We start from the raw sequence: 21,634 nt of genomic DNA, 5'->3' as shown, positions 1-21,634 counted from the left end.
CCAAGGAAAGCCTAAAAGAGTGCTGTGGAGAGGCAAAAGGAGGCTGAAGTGGAAAATGGGCACAAAAAAACACCTGACCCCAGGAGTAATGGCCCTCTGCATGAGGAAGAACTCTGGGGCTTCTTCAACACCAGCAGAAAGAGTTTCCTGCTGTGACTGACTTCACTGGGTCCTCTAAGGCGTGAGTCTCTGACTGTCACCCCAACCAACTCTCGTGAGTCCAATTCACCACACTCCAGCAAAGGCTCCAGCCGGGAGTAACACTGCCATGTACTGTGGGGGCTATTCTGTGCTTCCCTTTAAGAGCATGTCGTCTAGAGGTCATCTGAAGAGTCCCCTTTACACCTCCTTCTCTTTCATCCTCAGTATCCAATCTATGACCAAATTCTATCAATATCACCTATTCAATATGTCTAGAACCCATGCCCCTTTCTCATTTCCACCTGTGGTCCGAGCTAGTATCATCTCCCACCTGGACCACAGTAGCTTTCCAATCAGTCTACCTGCATCTGTCCTCATTCTAATCTACTCTCCACCCTAAAGCGCCAGGGATCTTCCTGAACACAGTGCGCTCTGGATTCCTGGAGGACAGAGGCAATGGCTGAACATGGCCTGTGAGGCCCTCCACAGCCGGGCCCCTCACGCCTTCTCCAATCTGGTCTCCCTCCACCCGCTTCCTCAGTCTGCACACTGGCCACACTGGCCTGCTTTCACCCTCCCATACCTGCCATGTTCCTTCCTATCCTGAGTGGTTCCCACAGGAAGTTCCTTCTGCTCCGAATGCTTCTCTTTACCCTCTTTGCTCTGTGAATTCTGTGTATCCATCGGAACTCAGGACAAGGGAAGTCTTCTCAGTTACCGGGTTCTTATAGCCCATGTGTGTACCTCTCCCTCCTAACACTGGTCCCAAATGCAATCTCACATCTGCTTACTTAATTATTTAAGTCTATCTCCCCATCAATCGACGAACTCTTTGAGGGCAGGTCTTTTGTCACATTTTTGGCTCACCACATAGCCCCATATCCAATACAGGCTTTGCACACAGTAAGGGCTCAAAAGATTTCATTGAATAATTAATTAATAATGACTTTAAATAGTGAGAAGTTTAAAGAAAAGAAAACCTCTAGCAGGGCTCAGAGAAACATGTGGGAGATTAAGATACAATGTCAGGGCTTGGGCATTAGTATGGTGACATCACCAAATGCTCTAATCATACTGCAGTACTGGAGAAAGAGTGCATTCCATTACAGACCGTCATGCACGTGGTGTTAATCCAGAAAGACGAGCAGTCGGGAAGCCTGTCCCATAAAAACCATAGGAGAACAACAGCCATGGATGGGCGTGGCATCATCCCAGGTTCTTGCAACCAATTCAACCAGTGTCCAGTGCCAGCTGTTCTCTGGGGTGCTGGGAACTTCTCAAACTGTGCCCTGGTTTCAGTGGGGGCCCCCTTAAGCTTTTGCTCCTTCTATTCCACTATCCTTCAACTCTTACACTCCTAACCCAGCTGCCTAATCAGCAAATGGTGACAATTCTACTTTTAGAAACTATGGAATGTGGAATAAATTCCTTACTGACTCCAATGAACTATCATATTCTACGTGCAAGGATAAAAAGGTAGAAACGTATGGTTCCTTAAAAATCAAGCAGAACTGGTTGTACTAGCTACGTAAACAGACTTTTCTCTGAAGACACCTGAAAACTAACTCATTTGAAAGTGATGCAAATTTTCCACAAATGTGGCAGTTAAATATGGCCCATGTGCTTTGTGTGTTCCTCTTGGGGCTCCATCTGAGTTTGGACAAAGCTTGCTATTACGGCACAAAAGACTAGCAAAGACTTCTGGCACCGGTCACGGACCGTCCAGGCTTTCGGGGATGTTCCAGTGGCCGGAACTCAGCACAGCAGCATGAACATAAATGAACAGTGGTTCTGCCAGAGTGGTAGAATCCGGGTTGAGATTTCGTTAATACCTTATTTCAACGTTTACACCAATGTTACAGTTATTCTTTGTTTGTTTTAATTTAAAAAGAGGATAAGGGCATGAATAACAAGTCTTCCAGTTTACCCCACAGATCAAAAGGAGCTACATCTGTTCATGCTCTCACTGTGGGTACATATCAACAATTCCCAGGGCCCCGCAGTGGCCACTGCCCCCGCCTTAACTAAGAACCTCACCAAGTCTGAGCCAGAAGCATTCCCATTCTGGCAGAGTCTCAGCCAGACAAGATGTGGGAACTGCCACCCATTCTTCAGCAAGCTACGGGCAAAAGACACACAGCTGCTGGAACCCACATCATACAGCTGGCCCAGCATGACCAGGTTGTCGATCTAATCTCTTCTCAGAACTGTGATTCTGAGAAGGAGTCCAAAGCACTGGGCTCCAATGAGTCAGACGGGTGAAATCAGTGACACAACACTCAAGTTGTCTGTCTAGTTACTCAAAGCTACAAGATGACCCACCCAGCTCTAACATACAGATGATATAACATATAGTAATATATTCAACAAACAGCTCCTGAATATCCTAAATACCAAATGCCAAGGATAAAAAGATGAATAAGAACAGACTTCTGCCCTCAAGCAGGGCAGACAGACGAATAAAAAATAATCATGGGAATACTGGGTAATCAGTGCAATAAATACTAGAAGCCTGAAAAAGATTGTATCTCTACACATCCTCTCACTTCCCCCTCACAACTTTGTTAACCGCCATTACTGTTCTCATGTCAGAGATGAGGAAAACGAACCTGACCAAGTGGGCCTCCCACCTGCTTCCCTGACCAGTCACACTCTTCACTACCATACGCCCTGCCTGGCCCTGCTGACCACACGCCCAACGCTGTCGCCTTCCTCCTGCTCAACTGTCATTTCTTACGCACCTGCTCTATTCCAGCGCTGCAAACCTGGGAGCGAACACGACAGAGCCCCACCTGCCCAGAGTGCACGGGAGTCTGAACACAGTACGAGCAATAACAATGGAGACATGTGCAAAGTGCTACGCTAGGGGAAGGATGGGCTATGATGGGAACACAGCAGAAACACCTCACTACATTCAGAGAGGGTCACAGATGTCGTTACCCTCAGGAAATGTCATTTAGCCTGAGACCTAAAAATCAGCAGAAATGAGTTCCAGGTCAAATCACCCACACGCGCTCCGGCTGCTCTTCCTCGAGTCTCCTTTCTAGGCAGGGTTCCCTTCCCTCCTCACAAGACCTCCCTGGATGAGCTCTGCCACTCGCACCACTGCCAACAATACATGCTGAGGACCCACAAATGGCTTTTCCCTCCAGATCTCTCTTCAGAGCTCCAGACCGGGACGCCCAAACAGCCTCCGGCCACCTGCACTGGCATGTCCCTCAGATCCTGCAAATTCACATTTCAAAGTCCACTCATCCCTCCCCCTGCACCTCACCAAACCTGCTCACCCGCCTCTGGACCCTGGCTCAGTAGTGGGCCCGCAATCCACCCAGCTGGCCGCGCCAAACACCCAGGAGCCATCTTAACTCCCCCTGCCCTCCACGTGGTCTACTCCGCTCCTGTGACAGCCCCAGAACCCCTCCTCGTTGCCGTCACCTCAGGCCACGACCACCTCTCACCTTACATGCTCCATGATTACAGGGGCACTGCTTCGGCCTGGCCCCCAGGGCACCCACTGTGCCCACCAATCCACTGTCCCCCTGTCCTGCTCATCCAGTTCACTGTCCAAGCCACCGTCCACACAGCTTAAGCCTTCTGCAAAGCTCTCTTTGATCCAATCTCCCTCCTGGATTGTAATAATCGCTCTCCTTATCTGTCTCCCCAACCAACAATAACAACTGGCGGCTGACGCTGTTCCTTTATGTATTTGTAGCCTTAACTGCTAGCATATAATTTCTGACAGACAGTAAATTGTCAATAAAAGTCTACTCAAAGAACATACAAATGAAAGCATACAAAGAGACAAATAATTCTTGATCCTGGTAATATTCTTTAATCCTAAACAGTTCTTGAGATGAAAGAAACAGCTCTATTAAAAATTCCTACCTAAGTATATGACTACTGCCAGTTACTACTGAACTTTTGTCACACTCCTCCTGAGCTGGCTTTCTGAAACACACTGAGTCTCATCGATAGACCGGGGCATATTCAAAGCCAGACTCATCACTGAGGATACAGACTAGAGACTAAACGATACTATCACTGCCCAGTTCTAGGGAGCTAGAAATCAAAATGGGATTGGTTTCCTGGAGCTGATTCCCAGGGCTGCTGGTTCCCTGTTCCCGGCCAGCGAGGGCTTTGCTACAAGCCAGCCTGCCTAGCAGGCTCGTTCCCCGCTCAGAGCATGGCCAGGTGCTGTCATCACAGCTGGCTTCTACTAACTAGACACTGTCTTTGGCAATTACAAGCAACAATTACTCTAACCATAAGCTAAAAATACAGTAGCCGAAGCCAGGGAAGCAGGCATGCAGTAACAGGCAAACTGACAGCCTCTGTCTCGACTCAAGGGACCACACCACAGACAGCCGTGCGGGTACCCGGTGTTTAAGGACTCTACTATTTACCCAGAATGAAATCAGTTCTCAGCCATGATAAGTGCTCATTTCACAGGACTAGTTGGGAACTTTCAAGAGCATTTCGGACTAAGCATTTATAACCCACAAAAATATATGTCTAACTTAAACACATAAACATATAATTTGCTAGAGGTTCTACTATGTCGACTTTCACATGTCCTATGTCATTTATCTTAACAACAATCCGTAGGTATTTTTATCCCCACTTTACAGATGAGGCCAGCAAAGCTCCAAGAGGTTAAATAAGGTGCCTGAGGTCACATAACTGAATAGATGGTGACCAAACTCATTCTCAGTAGTTCTGACCCCAAGTTTAATACCTTTGATTGTTAACTTTGTTTCTGTAACAGCTTTATTAAGACATAATTCATATACCACACAATTCACCCATTTAAAGTGTACAATGCAATAGTTTTTAGTATATCCCGAGAGTTGTACAACCATCACCACAATCAATTTTAGAACATTTTCATCACGCCTAAAAGAAACCCTGTACCTATTAGCATTCAACCCCTCGTTCTCCATATCTGCCCCCTCCCTACCTTTCTGTTGCCAGCCATCGGCAACTACCAATCTTAAACTTCTTTCCTGTTACAACATAATATACCAAGTGTCCTTTCAACTGTAACAAGTCTTCAGGACAGAGAAAAAGACAACAACCTTTGACAGTGCAGTACCCTAACATATGAGCAATATTCATATGTCCATTCTAAATCCTTTACTTTCACATTTAAAATGCTTTTTTCCTTATATCAGATTTTTTCTTAAAGGAAGGAACTGCTAAGACCCAAACTAAAGCCCTCACTCTATTTTGACAGCTCATTTCTGAAGGGCAGCGAAAGTTATTACTCATCCATGTTTCTCAGCACGAATTGCTCTTACCAGGCATTCCGCAGACCTTTAAACAATCCAAACGATTTGTCAGCCTCTCCCTAGTAAGCACTCCAGCTAGAGAAGAAATGGTAAAACCCAAATACCAGTGCAAGTCTCACAACCTACAGATCTGAGCTCACCAAATATTTAGCTGGCTCAATTCCAATAAAGAGGGTCTGCCCACTTGATGGAATAAGAAACTACCTGAGGAAGCAAAGGGCAGCCGGAGACCCATCACAGGGAACAACTGGGCTTCAGGCATCCATGGAAGTCACTGGTGACAGCTAAAGGGGATATTATAAGGCAAAAGAACCTCATGCCAAAGCTGATTCTTGGGGCATAGAGACCGAGAGTAGAGTCAGCACTTACACTTAAGGCCTAACACTGTCCTCAACTCCACTTCCCCAAATGACTCTGCAGAAGAAATCATAAAAGCCTCTGAATGAGCCTCCCACCAGCTACCTTCTGGGGTCCCCTCCTGGGATGGTCCATGGCCACGGTTCTCTCTGAAGTCACTTGGAGCTCCACGAGGCCACACTGAGTGCCACTACAGCCCTGCCCTCAAGGAGCTTACGGTTCTGTTGGAGGAAAAGGACCCACAGACATAGAGAACTATACACCAAGGAAAATAAATGCTCAATTGCATCACCAAGAACCAAGAGCTACAGACAGCCTGTATCACAGACAAAAACAAGGGAAAATGTCAATGAGGAAAGACTTGAGTACGCAAAGAGGATGAAGCGGCAAAAGCCTTCAAGACTGCTTAGCCAGGTGCTTTGCAAACTGCACTCCCAGCACCCTTTCTCTCTTCTTTCTCTCCATATTTGGGTTTCGTCTATGATTTCATGGGAAATAGCAGCTCTCAACAGGGGATGGAGGGAGAGGTCCTGGTTATCTGAAAGAAATGCAGAGTTCTACTGTGGGTGCCCCGCCCCACAGTCTTCACCCCGTACAGCATACACCAGTGTCTAAAGCAGGACTTGGGACAGCACATTTTGAAAAAGTTCTTCAAAGAACCCTGTTGTTTAATAAAAACAAGTTTCTTATGCAGAACAGGTTTAAAAACACTTGCCCAATCCAACTCTATAAATCAGGAAACGAGAGTGAAAGAGAGAAAGGGGCGCCCTCAGAGCCGCACAGAAAAGAAACGGCCACAGCCCAGGCCTCCCAAATCCAAGCTAATGCTCTTTCAACCAACCAGAAGCAGGCAGAAGCTGCAGTGGGCCTGACAGCGTGTGGAGACCGGGACCAGTGGAAGGGGCAGGAGGAGGGGAGGCTGCAGCCAGGAGCCTGGCCGTGCTGTGCTGCATGACTGGCTGCGGCAGGAGTAGTGGCAGGTGGAGAGACCAGGTAAGCAGGTGCCGTCTGTGGTCCCAGGCCTGACAGCAGAGAGGGTGGCACAGGAAATGAAATGAGGCAGACCATCACAGAGGCCCCGCCCACAGAGGGCACCCTGGGGACTGAGCCTGGTTTGGAGTACGGTGACTGGAGAAAGGGGGGACCCTGACAGGTCCTCCTGAGAGCCTCCGAGACAAGGAGGACAGAGAGGGAACCCCTAAAACAGCTCACTGAAAAAGAAAACTGCAAGAAGGGAGGCCCCCGGGAAGATGGGAAAGTGCCCACTGAGCATGGCACAGTCCCACAAGATGGGCGGGCAGCACCGGCGCCCAGCTCCACACAGGCCCTGAGAGCGGAGGGAAGAACAATGCTGGAAGGGAACACAGCTAAAGTCCTGCCCCTATCAGGACCTGCACTGGTGGCCCAAAGCACGCGCTCGCGCACACACACAGCCCTACAGCTTCTGGGGAGAAGGGTAATAGCCACTACAATTAACAATACATGTTTACTATATGCCAGGTACTGTGTTAACAACTTTCCATGGATTGCCTCACTGAAGACGAACAATTTTATGGGCTAGATGCTATTATTTGTATTCCCATTTCACAAATCAGGCCGATTCAGGAGGAGGGCAGGCTGCAGCCAGGAGCCTGGCCGTGGTGTGCTGAGAATCAGCGAGTTAAATACTCAGGCCAAATCCGCACAGTTAGCAAGCAGCAGAGCTCTGATTCCAAAGCCACGCTCTTAACCACCACATTATATTGAATGAGGTGGCACTCAGCTGTGTACAAGTGCTGGGAGAAAGGTGTCAGGTGGCAGTCAGGGGCTGTCAGAGTCTTATAATTTCAGCTAACTGATGTGACTAACAGCAGCTGCAGAAACACATGGTGATGCCTTCTGTGCCTCCCCTGTGCCTCTTCCCCTCCCCCCCCCCACTGCTATACAAATACTAGGTCAGCTGAATAGCTAGCGAGGAGCTAAAAGCCCTGGAGCGGGAGCTTTTCCCAGATCTTGCAGCAACAGGAAGCGGGGGCAAAGGAGAAGGTGCCCACAGGCTCAAGAAGGGCCAGAGGGACCCAATGCAGCATTTGGAGAGGAAGAAACAATCCTGCGCGGCCACATAGCGCCCGGGATTCCACCCCTCAGGGCTTCTCTCACTTGCACCTCTGCACACACACCTTATGTGAGGGATGAGGGGAGGTGCTCTGGCCACCAGGTCCCAACCCACCTTTGAGCCTTCCGGCCTGCAGCTACATCATGCCCGTCCTCCCCACACCGGAGCCCACTTTAACGCCCCCTTTCTGAGTCCTACGCAGTCTTCAATGGGCTCTGCAGGGGCCCCTCCACGTGCAGAGAGCATCCTGTGCCCTCCTTCCTCATAAACAGACAGCGCCCACCTCCGTGCGCCTTAGAGCCATCTGCTGACTGCTGTCTCTCCAACGTGTGAACCTCCTGAGTGCACAGACTGTTTGCATTCCTAATTCAAACAGCGTGCTTAGCAATTCAAGTTATTATTCGGAATAACAGCATCCAGTTGTTGGGTATCCACCGTATGTCAGGTCCTGAGCTAGGTATATGTGGTATTTCTTCTCATGCTCAAAAGAAGTCTGCAGGGCAGATGGTCATCCAACAACACTACATACAGGTTCTCAGAGAGCTGATGTCACAATGGGAAATGGATCTCAAAGGATTAATGCAAAACAGGAATTCTATCTTATGTCTGGAGAAAAGGTAGGAACAGAGTAAAATTTTCATCCAAAAAACTGGGTTCATCCCCTTCCAGGCATTCTTAGGAAATGTAAAACACACTCAGCAAAAACTAAAGCAAAAAAACCTAGCAGGCTCAGGACCACTGTCTGAAACATGGGTTGGCAAATCTGTCACAGGGAAAGGCAGACCTCAAAATACTTCACCATTATGCCAGGGCCTGCTTTTCTTACGGCTGAAGCCCCTCCTTTCCCCAAAAGCAAACAACTGGGGGCTCAGATGCCACCTCTGAAAGGCTGCCCACTAGCCAGGTCAAGGTCTAACAATGAAGGACAGGGGCACAGGCGAGGAAAGCACTGATGATGATGATGATGATATTTTAGGAATAGCATTTACATATCAAATCAAAACAGCATGGTCTTGCAACTGCCTTTGAAATAGATAAAAAGACTATTGCTCCCAGAGGTAATTTGATTTTACTTACTCATATCTTAAGTAAACCATTGAACAGATGTGATAAATACACAAAATTTGACCTATGACAGAGAGGCTTATTAGAAATGAGGGAAGAGGGGGAAAAAATAAGTCTACAGCATGAAACTTGCAAAATGTCAAAGGCCAAATGTTAACAATGAAAAAAGTCAACTACTAAGTGTTCTCATTAGGTTGGAATTTTAAATATAATCAAATCATTCTCAATGGATAAAGGAACAAAGAAAAGAGGAAAAGACATTTTTAGAGATAGTGAAAAATATTCTAAGAAAGAGTTACCACACAGAGAACTTTCCTGGCATGATACCATGGCAACCACCACAACTAAATATTCCACTTTCATTAATACCTTAGCTGGGAAAGATTTGTGTACTCTAAGATTAAAGATTAAGCACTTTCTGAAACCATCCAAGTGGCTCTGATCCACAGCTTGTGAACAGTCAGGATGACAGCCCCATCTACTGAAGGCTGGCCACGTGCCAAGTATTCTGCTAAGGGCTCTGCATGCACATCACACTTAAGATTCATGAATGTTCACACGTACCTATTAGATAAGACAGGTATTATTACCATTATTCTTATTTTTCAGGTAGAAATACAACTGAGGCTCGCTTACAGCCAGCAGGAGAGAGCCACTGACACTTCTTTGCTTCCCCTAGAGCTGTGACTCTCAAAGTATGCCGAGGGGACGCAAAGAAGGGAGGGCCCTGCTGTCCTTCCAGTTCTCCCACAGCTTCACTTCCTCCTGGCGTCCCGCTCCATTTTTTACCTCCCCTCTCCTTTCCTCCCAAAGCAACAGAAGATTAGAGGTTGTAAGAATTATTCCACTTCAATCCTACCACCCAACCTATCTTAAGAGGTTTATTTTAAATGACTTCATTAAACTGTAAACCCACTGATCTCCTTATGGCCTCGAAAAGAACACATTAGAAGTCACACGCATAAGATATATGAGAAACTGAGGGTGCTTCTCTGTGGGAACAATTCAAAGTATATGATCTATTGACATGGATCAGCACTACTATCTTCAAACCTGACAACCACACTCGGGTTACAAATCTGTACACATCTGATTGCAACCATGTAAGATACACATACACACACAGCCTGGACCTACTACAAAATAGAAATAATTGCTTTGGTTAGGGTAGCATAATTAAGGATGACTATTTTTCTAACTTCCAAAGTCTGCAACTTTATTACATTGTCTTTGTCATAAAAATAGGGTATACATCTTCTATAGTGATAAAAAAAAATGTTTGGCCCCCATACATCGAGTTTTCTCCTAAGCACGCTGCCATACAGGACGGTTTAACATGAAAGTAGTCCAAGGACATCAAACATCCTGTTGAGGATATTCGGAGAAGAATCTACAACTTTAAATTTCTAAGTACAGGTTTCCCACAGCCGAGGATTTTGATGGCAGCCTTGCTTTTTAACATCGGAGACCGAGTACGGCACAGAAGAGGGTCTGGCTTTCACATGGAGGGTGTCGCGTGGCAACTGTTTGATCAGGAAGTGTTGCTTGGCATAGCCTCCTAACATCGCCTGAGGCTCCATCTGCAGAAGTTGTGTGGTGTTGGATATGACCCAGGGAGATGCCACAGGAAGCACATGCAGGAGAGAAAAAGCAGAAGCTTTGGACAGATCATCAGGCTAAAGCCACAGCTAAGAAAGGGGTCATTTTAGAAAGACTTCTAATGTCCTTTAATAGTAAATCACTATCAATGACCTCTAAGCTCAAGGAGAAAATTCTGTCATTAAAAAATCAGTTTGGAATGGAGAAAAAGATATGCTCTTTAAAAACAATAGAAAAACAAAAAACAAAAAACAAAAAGTAGGGGCAGCCAGATAGCTCAGTTGGTTAAAGGGCAAACTCTGAATAACAGGGTTGCCGGTTCGATTCCCACCTGGGCCAGTGAGCTGCGCCCTCCACAACTACATTGAAGACAATGAGCTGCTGCTGAGCTGCCGGAGGGGCGGCCGGATGGCTCAGGTGGTTAGAGCGCGAGCTCTCAACAACAAGGATGCCGGTTCAATTTCCACATGGGATGGTGGGCTGCGCCCCCTGCAACTAAGATTGAAAATGGCGACTGGACTTGGAGCTGAGCTGCGCCCTCCACAACTAGATTGAAGGACAACTACTTGGAGCTGATGGACCCGGGAGAACACTCTGTCCCCCAATAAAATTTATTTTTAAAAAAAGGTAACAGATCTAGATTTTTGCTTTTAAAGGTATCTTTTATTGCTAGGACTGGGGAAGTAGGACTGTTTTAGGATAAGACAATCCCTTCTTGTCATAGATCCATCAAAGTCATCAAAGTTAGTGGTCTAATAAGCAGTATCCACCACTGAATAATCTCAATAATTTCACTTGTTTTGAATCCCCAACATCTAGAATGGTTCCTGGTACTAGAAGATGCTGTGTCAGCATCTGTTGAATGAATTAACTGTAATTCCAAGGGTCCCCATATCTGCTCACAGTCACCTGGTGGATAATCTAACAAAAACCAAGAAAGAAACTGCTACTGGAGAATGCAAATGATAACGCACTCTGTGCAAAGTGTGCAAAGGCCAACCATGGCTCTGAGCAAGTTTCACTACTAACACGTCCTGTAATCATAAACATAAGAGGAAGAGAACGCCCCTGGAATGAGACTGCCCTAGTTTAAACCCTGGCACAAACCTGAAAAAAGACTTAGTTTCTCTGGGCCTTGCTTTCCACATCTAAACACACAAAAATGGAGGTAATAGTATTAACACTCGAAAGGATGAAATAAGCACCATTCCTGGGACACTGAAGTGCCTAACAAAAATTAGTAATTATTCGGTTTTTAATTTTACTATATACCCACAGTCGTAGCTGTGGGAAGACTACAGGACCATAGGGTCACCTCTCCCCAGCAAAAGAAATGGCCTTACATGAGGACTATGCAATTGAATGCATTTTTTCCCCTCGGGGATTAATGAAAAAATAATTAGCTCTTAAGTCTGGATTTCTTTTTGGACCCTTCTCAGTCTTGGTCTCTCTTCTTGCCTTTTCTTCCCACATCTTCATAAAACCTTTCCCGAGCTCCTGGGAACCTGGCTTAGCCACTGACACGTCTGGTTGTTAGGGGACAGTTATAAACTCCGTTCTGCAATACTGCTGTGGTCCATTAGCAGGACACTTAAGCCTGTGGGGCCCCATTTCCACAGCTGTATAACAGAGGTGAGTAGATTATCTTTAAATTCGCTTTCAAACCTAAAACTCCACTTAAATAAGAAATTAATAACTATTATTACTACATTCAAGTAAAACACTTGAACTGCATTTGGAATACCACACAAATGTGGGCACAACTGCAGCAGACTCTAAAAGCTGAATTTTTCCTGGTCTTAGTTTCAGGGAACAAAACACAAGTAGACTGAAGCTTTTATTCAACTGCCTTATCACAATGGAATGGACTCATTAAATCAGAACTTCTCCGTAGGACTACCTAATGGTCCTTTACTTACAAGCTTTCAGGTACAGACAGACATTGAGCACTCCTAATCACTATAAATTATCAAACCAGTGCTTACAATTTCAAGTAACTGAGCAGAGAGCTGACAGTTTTGAAGAATCAGAATTGTCATCCAGCAACAGAACAGGTGACTAACTAGAAAACCACTTAACAATCATACTACTTTCTTTGTGCTATCTAACATCTCCCCATCACACCGAATGTCTGTTGAGGAAAAGGGATCAAACTAAAATGATGTTACAGGTTAACAATTGTCATGGAAAGACATTTACAATATATACATTTCTGGTGAAAAGGCAGATTACAAAATAATATGATCAATAATATTAATCCCATCTTGGTAAAAACCATGCATATAACTACATACATACCTGATAGGATATACAAGTTGTTACTAAGCTTGTTAATTTCCATGTAAAAAAAGTTGTTTACATATCTATATTTCTTATTTTTCTACACTGAATAGTTACACCTCCTGAAATAATACTGCAAACAGCTATTTTATCTAACGAGAAAAATGTACCCAAACTATAGTCTGGTACTATAGTCTGGTACCCAAACTATCACCAGATGCCTCCGTGAAGCAGAGCTCAGCACCCAGCGGTTCCCCAGCACAGAGAGAGGCCAAACTTCCTTTGCACCTTGTACCTGGGGCTAAGCTGGGGTAAGAGTGCTGAGATTTTTTAGGTACCAGCCATCAGTTATAACCAAGATAGGCTCAGATCTCTCCATCCTGCTCACCTCAACTTCCAGAGCCATTAGCTTCCCACTTACAAGCTTTACTGATTTGTATGTAACCCTCTGGGCAGAGTCTACGAAACTGTCCAAAGGTCCTAAATTACAGTTCAGTATTTCAACATTCACATTCATTGATTTAGGAAAATCAATGACAGAAGAGCCCAAGTTACTCTGGCAGAGGTCCAATTTTAAGAGTTAGAGCTAAGTACTACCCCTCATTTTAGGCTGTTGAATGCCAATCCTTTCTAAGAAAAAAGAAAAGAAAAAAAGAAGAACGAAAACAAGAAAAAAAAAGGCATCGTGTTTAAAAGCATAATTTTCAAATACGTTATCCAGTTAAGCACTTCTGTTTTTAACTCAAAGTGCTGACTCTGAATAGACTCTTTGGCATATTGAAGGCAGCCACTGTTGAACAATCCAAGAACTTTTCAGCCAAGATCAAATTTATCACTAAGGACAAGTATCACTCCATCGTAAGGTGTGAAGGCTGTTCTGACAGCTCAATGACCTACCAGCAAAAAGGTGTCTGAAAAACTGCAATTCCCAGCTAACAAAAGCAAAGTGTGTACAAAGAAGTGATAAGAAGACATACATCAAAGGCAGTAAAGATGAAGGCAATATAAGGGAAAGGAGTAGAAACAGTGACAGTGTCCTAGGGAACCACTCCTACTGAGTGAGCAAGAAAAAGTCACCAGACCCAGTGCTTTCAGAGGTACATAAGCTGCACCTCAAAGCCACTCTCATGCATTTCCAATAATGTGATATCTAGCAAAAGCTATATATGTACTTAAAAACCAATTGCCTTCTCACCCCCTCGTTCATTTATCTTTTAAAAACCATCCACAATTTAGATCAGAGCCTTAACCTCTGCTACAACATATTTTTGGAGACAGATTACAACAAAGCATAGTGTTGGGATCACTTCATAAATTATACAAATGTCAAATCACTGCTATATACCGGAAACTAATACAAAATAATATTGACTGTCAACTGTAATTGAAAAATAAAAATTATATATAAGCATAGTGTCTACACAGCATTATTTTATTGCAAGAAAACAAAACTGCCAACTATAAGGATCTGAAAAAATGTGACCACTTCAGGCTTATTTTGGATCTGAACCACTCCCCTTCCCTAATTAACCCTCAAAGAGAATACATCAGGCGCTGCGGGCAAAGAGGGAAAACAAGTCTAATTACAACATATGCACTTGATGGATGAAAAATTTGAACATTCTTGAACTCTGGCCACATTTCAGAAGACTTTCCACTTGTAGTTTAACCTCACGGAAAAGGGAAGGTTACAGATCAGTTGAACTTCAACCAGGGCTCAATCAAAAAACAAAAAAATACACACACACACACACACACACACACACACAAAGAGAAACTGACCACAATACTTACCCATGCTATTACAAGGAAAGCCAGCAGAAAATTCAAGATGACCCTGCCTCCTTATCAAGCATTTACAGAGGAAGAGGAAGTGGTTTATATGTTAAAATTAGGACTAACAATAAGACCCATTTCAGGAGAACTCTCCACTGGAGAAAACACACATTTTGAATTTGAAGATACATATGCAAAGGCTTCAGGCCCCAGGTGATCTTAGAGCCGCATTTCAGATCAAAACCTCTCATCCGCAACCCACCAGCCTTTGCTTTGCAGAGATGGGAAGACAGCTGAAGCAATGAGTCTGGTAGTGCTTCTGCACGTTGCTGATTACAGTGTTGAGTAGAACAGAAAACACCTTCAGAAATCCAAAATGAGAATGCATCTAATCAGGCACTTGGACTGGGAGTTATTGATCAAGAAGCCCTCAGCATGGCCTACAAGTTGTAACCTTTCCGCCTCCTCTCTCCTATGACTGTCCCCATCACCTACTGGGCTTCTCCGAAGGGCTGGCTTCCTTGATGCTCCTCCAGCACTCCCGACTCTTTCCTCTACCAGCACTCCTTTCCCCTCAGATCCTCAGCATTCTTCAAGTTTTAGATCAAATGCCATTGTTGCAAAGAGGAACAAGGTGATACTTTTCCCCACGCTACTTATCACCTTCTAACATACCATATAACGTACTTATATCTATTTTATCTATTGTGTACTCCCCTCTCTCAAATAAGCACCAGGAAAGCAGGGATAGTTGTTGTATTCACCGATGTATAATCCCAAACGTTTAGAATATAGTTCCTGGCACAGAGTTGGAGCTCAAAAAATATTTTCTGAATGAATGAACGGTAAAACTCCAGGAAGAAAGCAAAAGGTAGAAAGCGTGAGGATGAGTGGGTGAAATGAAAGCGGGAAAAGCGACAGAGGAGACTTCATGAGGGAGAGGGTCAAGACTGGCCGCGGCCGGGTATCTCCCTGCAGTGCTAATGGGAGGCGAGCGGCGGTGCACAGTATCCCGGCAGAGGCATCAAATAGCACCCTGAGCAGCAGGAGGCTGAGGCAGGCGAGCTCTGAAGACTCACAGAAAAACTACAAGGGCAGGGCTGAGCAGACCCACCCGGGCGGCGGGCTCCAGGCAGGCCCCACGGGAGTCTGGACCACCCAGCCCTTCTCCCGCGGTGCCGAGAACCTCAGCTCCTCCACCAAGTCCCCAGGGGCGTCTCGGGCCGCAGCACCTTCCCGGCTCGGGCCCCTTCACCTGGTCGCCAGCGAGCCGGGCCCTGCGCTGGGGCACCTGCCTGCCGGCTCCGGGGGTCCCCACCCTGGCCCACCGGAGGCCCCAGCGCGCCCTTGCTGGCCTCACCCCGCCCGGCTCCCCTCTCGCACACCGGCAGGAAGCGCCGCGCTCTCTCCGCAGCGGGCAAGGGGCTCTCGGCGCCCCTCGCCCCCCGCTCCAGCCAGACGCGCCGCCTGCGCAGCACCCGCTCACCTCCGGGCGCACGTACGACACGAAGGAAGGCTTGGGCGCCTTGGTGCCGCCGCCACCGCCGACTACCCCTTTCCCCAGCATGCCACCGCCCTGGGAAGCAGCGACGCGCGGCAATAGAAGTGGCTAGTAGGACTCCGGCAGCGGCGGTAGCCACCAGCACTGGCGGCTGGGGCTCCGCCCATCCCCAGGCCCGCGACGGCCGCGGCGCCGCCCGCATCCGGCTCCGCCGCCAACACCACTCGCCCCGCCCAGGGCCGTAGGCCCCGCCCACTCCCCGCGAGTTGGCAGACTGCAGTCGGAGGCCACACCCCCTCAACTAGCAGCAGGCGAGTCGGACTGGCGGAGATTCGCCTGCCGAGATAGGTTCTACTTCACCCTCCTGCGGCAAAGCCCGCCCCGCTGTATTCTCTGATTGGCCAGCGGCGCTGCCGGCAGAGCCCTCACGCCGAGCCCCTTCTTGAATGAACCCGGAGAGATGTTTCCTCTGACCAATCCAGAGAGCGTTCTCTCCGGACTCCTCGGCCATTGGATAACAAGAATGTCTTCGTCGTCCAATGATCCTGCGGTCACTAAGTTAGGAGCAGTGGTTTATAGCAGTCGATCTTTTCTCGTCGCTTGTGGTTTTGGAATAAAGCTTCCCAAAGGTGTGGTGTGTCGAATCTCTTGTCCCCGTATGAATTCCAAATCCACATTAATGACGTTCAGGTTTATTATTTTAAATGTAGACAAAAATGAGACGAACCGACAGTGAACAGGCACTTAGGAATAGGTTTGAATGTTTGATTATAAAGGACATTTCGATCTCATTTTCCAAACTGTTTCTTGTTTGTTTCTTTGTGTTTTGAACAATGTCAAAAGCCCTGAAGAAACCTCTTATCCACTTTCCAAAGTTATCAATAAAAAACTAATTTTTAGTGAAAATTGCAAGGCAAATTCATTTAAATAACATATTTGGCGCTAAAGCATTGTGTTAGACACAAATAAGACAGGAAACAGCTCTCAAAAAATTCAGTCTAATGGAAAACACTAACAAACATTTGCAGTTAATTTTTCGTACAGTGTCAGGCACTGTGCTAAGCATCAGTCGCATCAGAGACTTATCCTCTTCATTACCATGAGCCCCCGTCACCATTGCCTCTCCCAGAGACACTCCAAATAAACATAAAATCTAAGCCAAAATGAATATGCTTACTTTTTTCAAACAGTATCAAGACAAGTCCTGTAGCCTCATTTCCAACTAGATCGCCATCGTTAAGACTCCAGTACAGAAGCACTGGGGCCTCTATGGAGCAGCATTAGCCCTGTTTTCAGGCGGAAAAAAAACACACAAAAACATGCAAGTAGTCACTGATGGAGCTGGAATGCCAGTCCAGGTTTGTCTAATTCCAAAGCCCAAGTTCTTAACATTATACAAATTAGGACAGAGCACAGTGAAAGGGTGTCAATTCTATTTGTGAAGGCCAAGTGAGGCTTCATAAAGAAAGGAGGTGATGGGCCGGCCGGGCGGCTCAGGCAGTTAGAGCTCCTGGCGGAAGACTGCGGGTTCTATTCCCACTTGGGCCAGTGGGCTCTCAACCACAAGGGTGCCGGTTGGACTCCCGCAAGGGATGGTGGGCTGCGCCCCCTGCAACTAGCAACTGCAACTGGACCTGGAGCTAAGCTGCGCCCTCCACAGCTAAGACTGAAAGGACAACAACTTAACTTGGAAAAAGTCCTGGAAGTACACACTGTTCCGCAATAAAGTCCTGTTTCCCTACCCCAATAAAATCTTAGAAAAAACAACAACACACACTTTAGAATCTACAAAAAAAAAAAAAAAAAAAAAAAAAAAAAAAGAGGAGGTGTTGAAGAATGAACCTAAGCTATTTGTCAGGACTGAAAATACCACTTTATATTTCACAGCAGTTTTTACTTTTCAAAGTGAAATGGCAAGGCAGATTTTTGCACTCTGAGCAAATTTTCACTTCCTTCTTTTTCAAAGGACCTTGAGTTTCCATGATCTTCCTCCATAGTCAGTATGTTAGCGTAGGTAACACACTATGGCCAGGGCTGACTTCTCGGATATGCAGCTAGTGCAGACACACAGGGCCAGCTTGGGGTTTAGGACTCTGTGGTTGTGGCCTTGAAATTCTGGATCATTTCATCTCTGAGTTTGTTTTTAAAGTGAAGTTTGATGGGATAATGGAACAAGCCCAGAAGTCTTTGGAGCCTCCACTCCTGCGCAGTCCCACTTCCCATTCTCTCCCAACCTCCTGTTGGATGCCCACTATGCTCTGGCACCGTGTCCCTCCCCAGCCAAACCAAAGACTGCTGCCAACCTCCATCAGGGCAGCAGCCCAGCCTCATTGCCTGGGAGGGGTGAGGGAGGAGTCTCGTGTTCTGTCATTGCCATCCACCCCTCACCCCCATGGGTACCTGGGCACTGCCTAGGAGAGGATGAGGGTCGGGCACAGTCCCCCTAACCCATTTCTGTGTCTCTGGGTGGGGTAAGAAACCAATTTACCCTAGGCTGGCAGCACCATGGCAACTGGCCAGGGCCTCTCATGAACCTCATACTGAGTGTGGCCAGATACTGACTCCAATCCCTTGGGGATTGTCCATACCGGTGGGAAGGGGAATTGACTTCCCTGTCCCGTGCTAGGACCCCACATTTTCATTTTGCACTGGGCCCTGCAAGTGCTGTCGCTGGCCCTGCCTACATATACCCTTTACTTGTGTCCTTGCACACGTTACTTCATCTCTCTGTGCCTCTATTTCTATCTAGGATGCTAGGAGCAACAAAGGTAATTACCTCATGTGGTTGGGGATTGTTCTGAAGATTAAACGAGGAATCCAGCTGATGCCTGGTAGGCAGCAACAACTATTAGGTTGGTGCAAAAGTAATTGCGGTTTTTGCAACTATTTTAAACCTTTAAACCGCGATTACTTTTGCATCAACCTAATAAATAGGTGCTGTCTGTCCTTCATACAATCCGACCAAGCAGGACATAATTTACCCCTTTGCCCAGACTGTAGAAAGAGAAGCAAAGCGACTTCCCTCAATAATCAACTGTGGGACTTAGCTAAACAAAGAGGTTTCATTTGTTTGCTTGTTTGTTTTATTTTTAACTTCTGGCCCAATCCTTGAACCAGAAATAATGGCTTTTACTTCTAATCTACCACACCAAATTTCCCTCCCTTCAAACTATCCTGAGTTATAATAATTACTTTATCCTGCTCTTCAGCGTCCAGTTGTTTTGTATTGTGATGAATCTGGAAACTTAACACAACCACTGCATCCATATACCCTCAGAAAACTATAGCCAACAAGCAAGAAAAGTTTTTAAAGACTTAAAAGCTGGCTGCCTCCAGGAGCAGTTTTGATTCAGTGATGAAAACTCACACCTTCTTTCAGGAGCAGTAAGGCAATGAGGACAGAGAATAAGCGAACATCTGTTTCTATCTTGCTCTTAAGATTCTCTCCAACTACTAGCATATTTTTACTTAATCTTTAGGGTGTGGATCACATCTCCTTGGGAGAGTCTCTCCCAACTGATTGAAAAATTCCTGTCATGCTAAGGTCAAATGAGTCTCCATCTATTAATAAACACAGATGGTAGCCCTTAGACTGTGAAATATTTTAATTTACACACAATAGTTTAAGGTCACTCTTTTCTCCTAATGCTGCCCTAAGCTTTCTTGGAGAATTATAAATAGGAACAAGTTGAATCTTAGCTTCCATAGAAACGAGTGCCAGACCAAACGCAGTGCCCTTTCTTCCCACAGGCAACTGAAACCCACAGCATACTCCAGGACAGGGAGAAACATTCCTCTGGCACATAGCTAAGCCTAGCCGTTTCCATGTCCTTCTCTTTGGAGTCACTTGAAGCAGCCTACTGTATGTGTTAGTCATCTTTGTCCAAAAGGTGCCAGGTGCATAGTAGAAATTCAACAGATATTTGCACCTCAGTGAGTGAAATGGTATTAGATGAAAAGCAGCCTGGGAAGCTGATTGCTTAGTAAGCAGGGGAAGCAAGAGTTCAAACTCTAGCATCCAGGTTAGAACCTGTACTTTTAAATCACATGGGTAGTGGGGCAGCTGGTTAGCTCAGTTGGTTAGAGGCGCTGTGCTCTTAACGAGGTTGCCGGTTTGATTCCCACATGGGCCAGTGTGAGCTGCACCCTCCACAACTAGAGTGAAATAATTACTTGACTTGGAGCTGATGGGTCCTGGAAAAACACATTTAAAACAAATAAAAGTTTTTAAAAAATCACTTGGGTACAAACTAGGATCTGATTTTAAAATAAATAAATAAATAAATAAATAAATAAATAAATAAATAAATAAAATACAGAAGGTACCAAAATATATATATATATACATTTTAAGAAAGGAAAAAACTGTATAAAAATTATGCTGATGGTAACCACTTTGAGCACCTCTTGTAATTGCAGAAGTCAAACGTAAGTTGTATTCATCTTTTGTTATTGGTATATAGTGAGTATTACAATTTTAATAGTTTTTTTCCTTTCTTAAAATGTGTATACACTTTTTTGGCACCCTCTGTATATTATTATATATAACATATTATGTAATGTATAATTATATATTCTTATTTATAATTCTAAATATGTAAAAATTATATATATATATATATATATATATATATATATATATAACACATATATAATATATGTATATGAAATAGTCAAGGACTAAAATGCATGTGTTATTTAATGGTCACTTGCCAAACTTCAATTTTAGCCAATGGTCCGGATCTGAACACTTGCCCTCTTCTTCACTAGAAATAGAAAGTTCCTAAGCCTCTTGCTGCAACCATGGATCTTTCAACCCTCTTCGGAAGATGATGGAGAATAGACCCGGATTAAGAAGCATTTGGATTGTTCTCAATCTTGTGGTATCTTAATGTGCGGACCTGCGGGGGAGACTCAGCAATTGTAAACAAATACACAATCTAAACTGGTCACGTGGTGGGGGTCTTGATGAGTCTACTCTACATAATCTGTATGCTGTCTTCTTCAAAACACAAGTAAATGGCCTGGTTGGTTTATTCACTAAATAAAATTTTACCAATGGCCCGTTGTGACTCATTCTTCCAACCTCTCCCAATAAGTCTGGAAGTTCTCGTGAGAAATGGTTCCTCTACAACCAACACCTAACCACCTGTTGGGTGCTACAATATTAAATGAGATCGCGTTTAATTAAGAGAGGACAGGAGAAACAGGGATTCTCATCATTACCCGGGGAGAGGGGTAAATTGATAGGGCAAGAGGGTGGACAATTTTGCAATATTTATCAAAAATTGTATCAGGAATTTTGCTTCTAAAAATTTATCCTACAGATCCACTTATACATATGAAATACCATATGTGTGTCCAAGCTTACTTGCTGTAGCAATTTTTGTAACACAGAAGATTGGAAACAGCCTAAATGTTCATCAGTAGGGACATACTGAACAAATTATGGTACAGCCATAGAATGGGATACCACGCATCTGTAAAAAAGAATGAGAACGTTCTTTAGGTAGAAGCTGTAACGTTCAGTGG

The 21,634-nt window shown here is 45.3% G+C and overlaps 1 protein-coding gene across 2 annotated transcripts in view; it reads right to left on the bottom strand.

The window, feature by feature from the left end:
* Positions 1–16,337, bottom strand: part of MTMR12 (myotubularin related protein 12) — a gene marked incomplete at its 5' end in the record, with an annotated part of 66,990 nt that extends 50,653 nt beyond the window's left edge. The window contains one exon of one of the 2 annotated variants that reach the window (XM_081053162.1): positions 16,088–16,337. In XM_081053162.1, coding sequence (XP_080909288.1) covers positions 16,088–16,168 — 81 coding nt within the window. Of the gene's footprint in view, positions 1–16,079 lie in introns of both variants that reach the window. The other variant, XM_081053164.1, reaches the window with a different exon arrangement.
* Between the last annotated feature and the right edge of the window lie 5,297 nt (positions 16,338–21,634).

The sequence above is a fragment of the Rhinolophus hipposideros genome (genome assembly GCF_964194185.1).
Source record: "Rhinolophus hipposideros genome assembly, chromosome: 7".
Taxonomy (NCBI): Eukaryota; Metazoa; Chordata; class Mammalia; order Chiroptera; family Rhinolophidae; genus Rhinolophus; species Rhinolophus hipposideros.
This window is presented reverse-complemented; position numbering and strand designations above follow the sequence as displayed.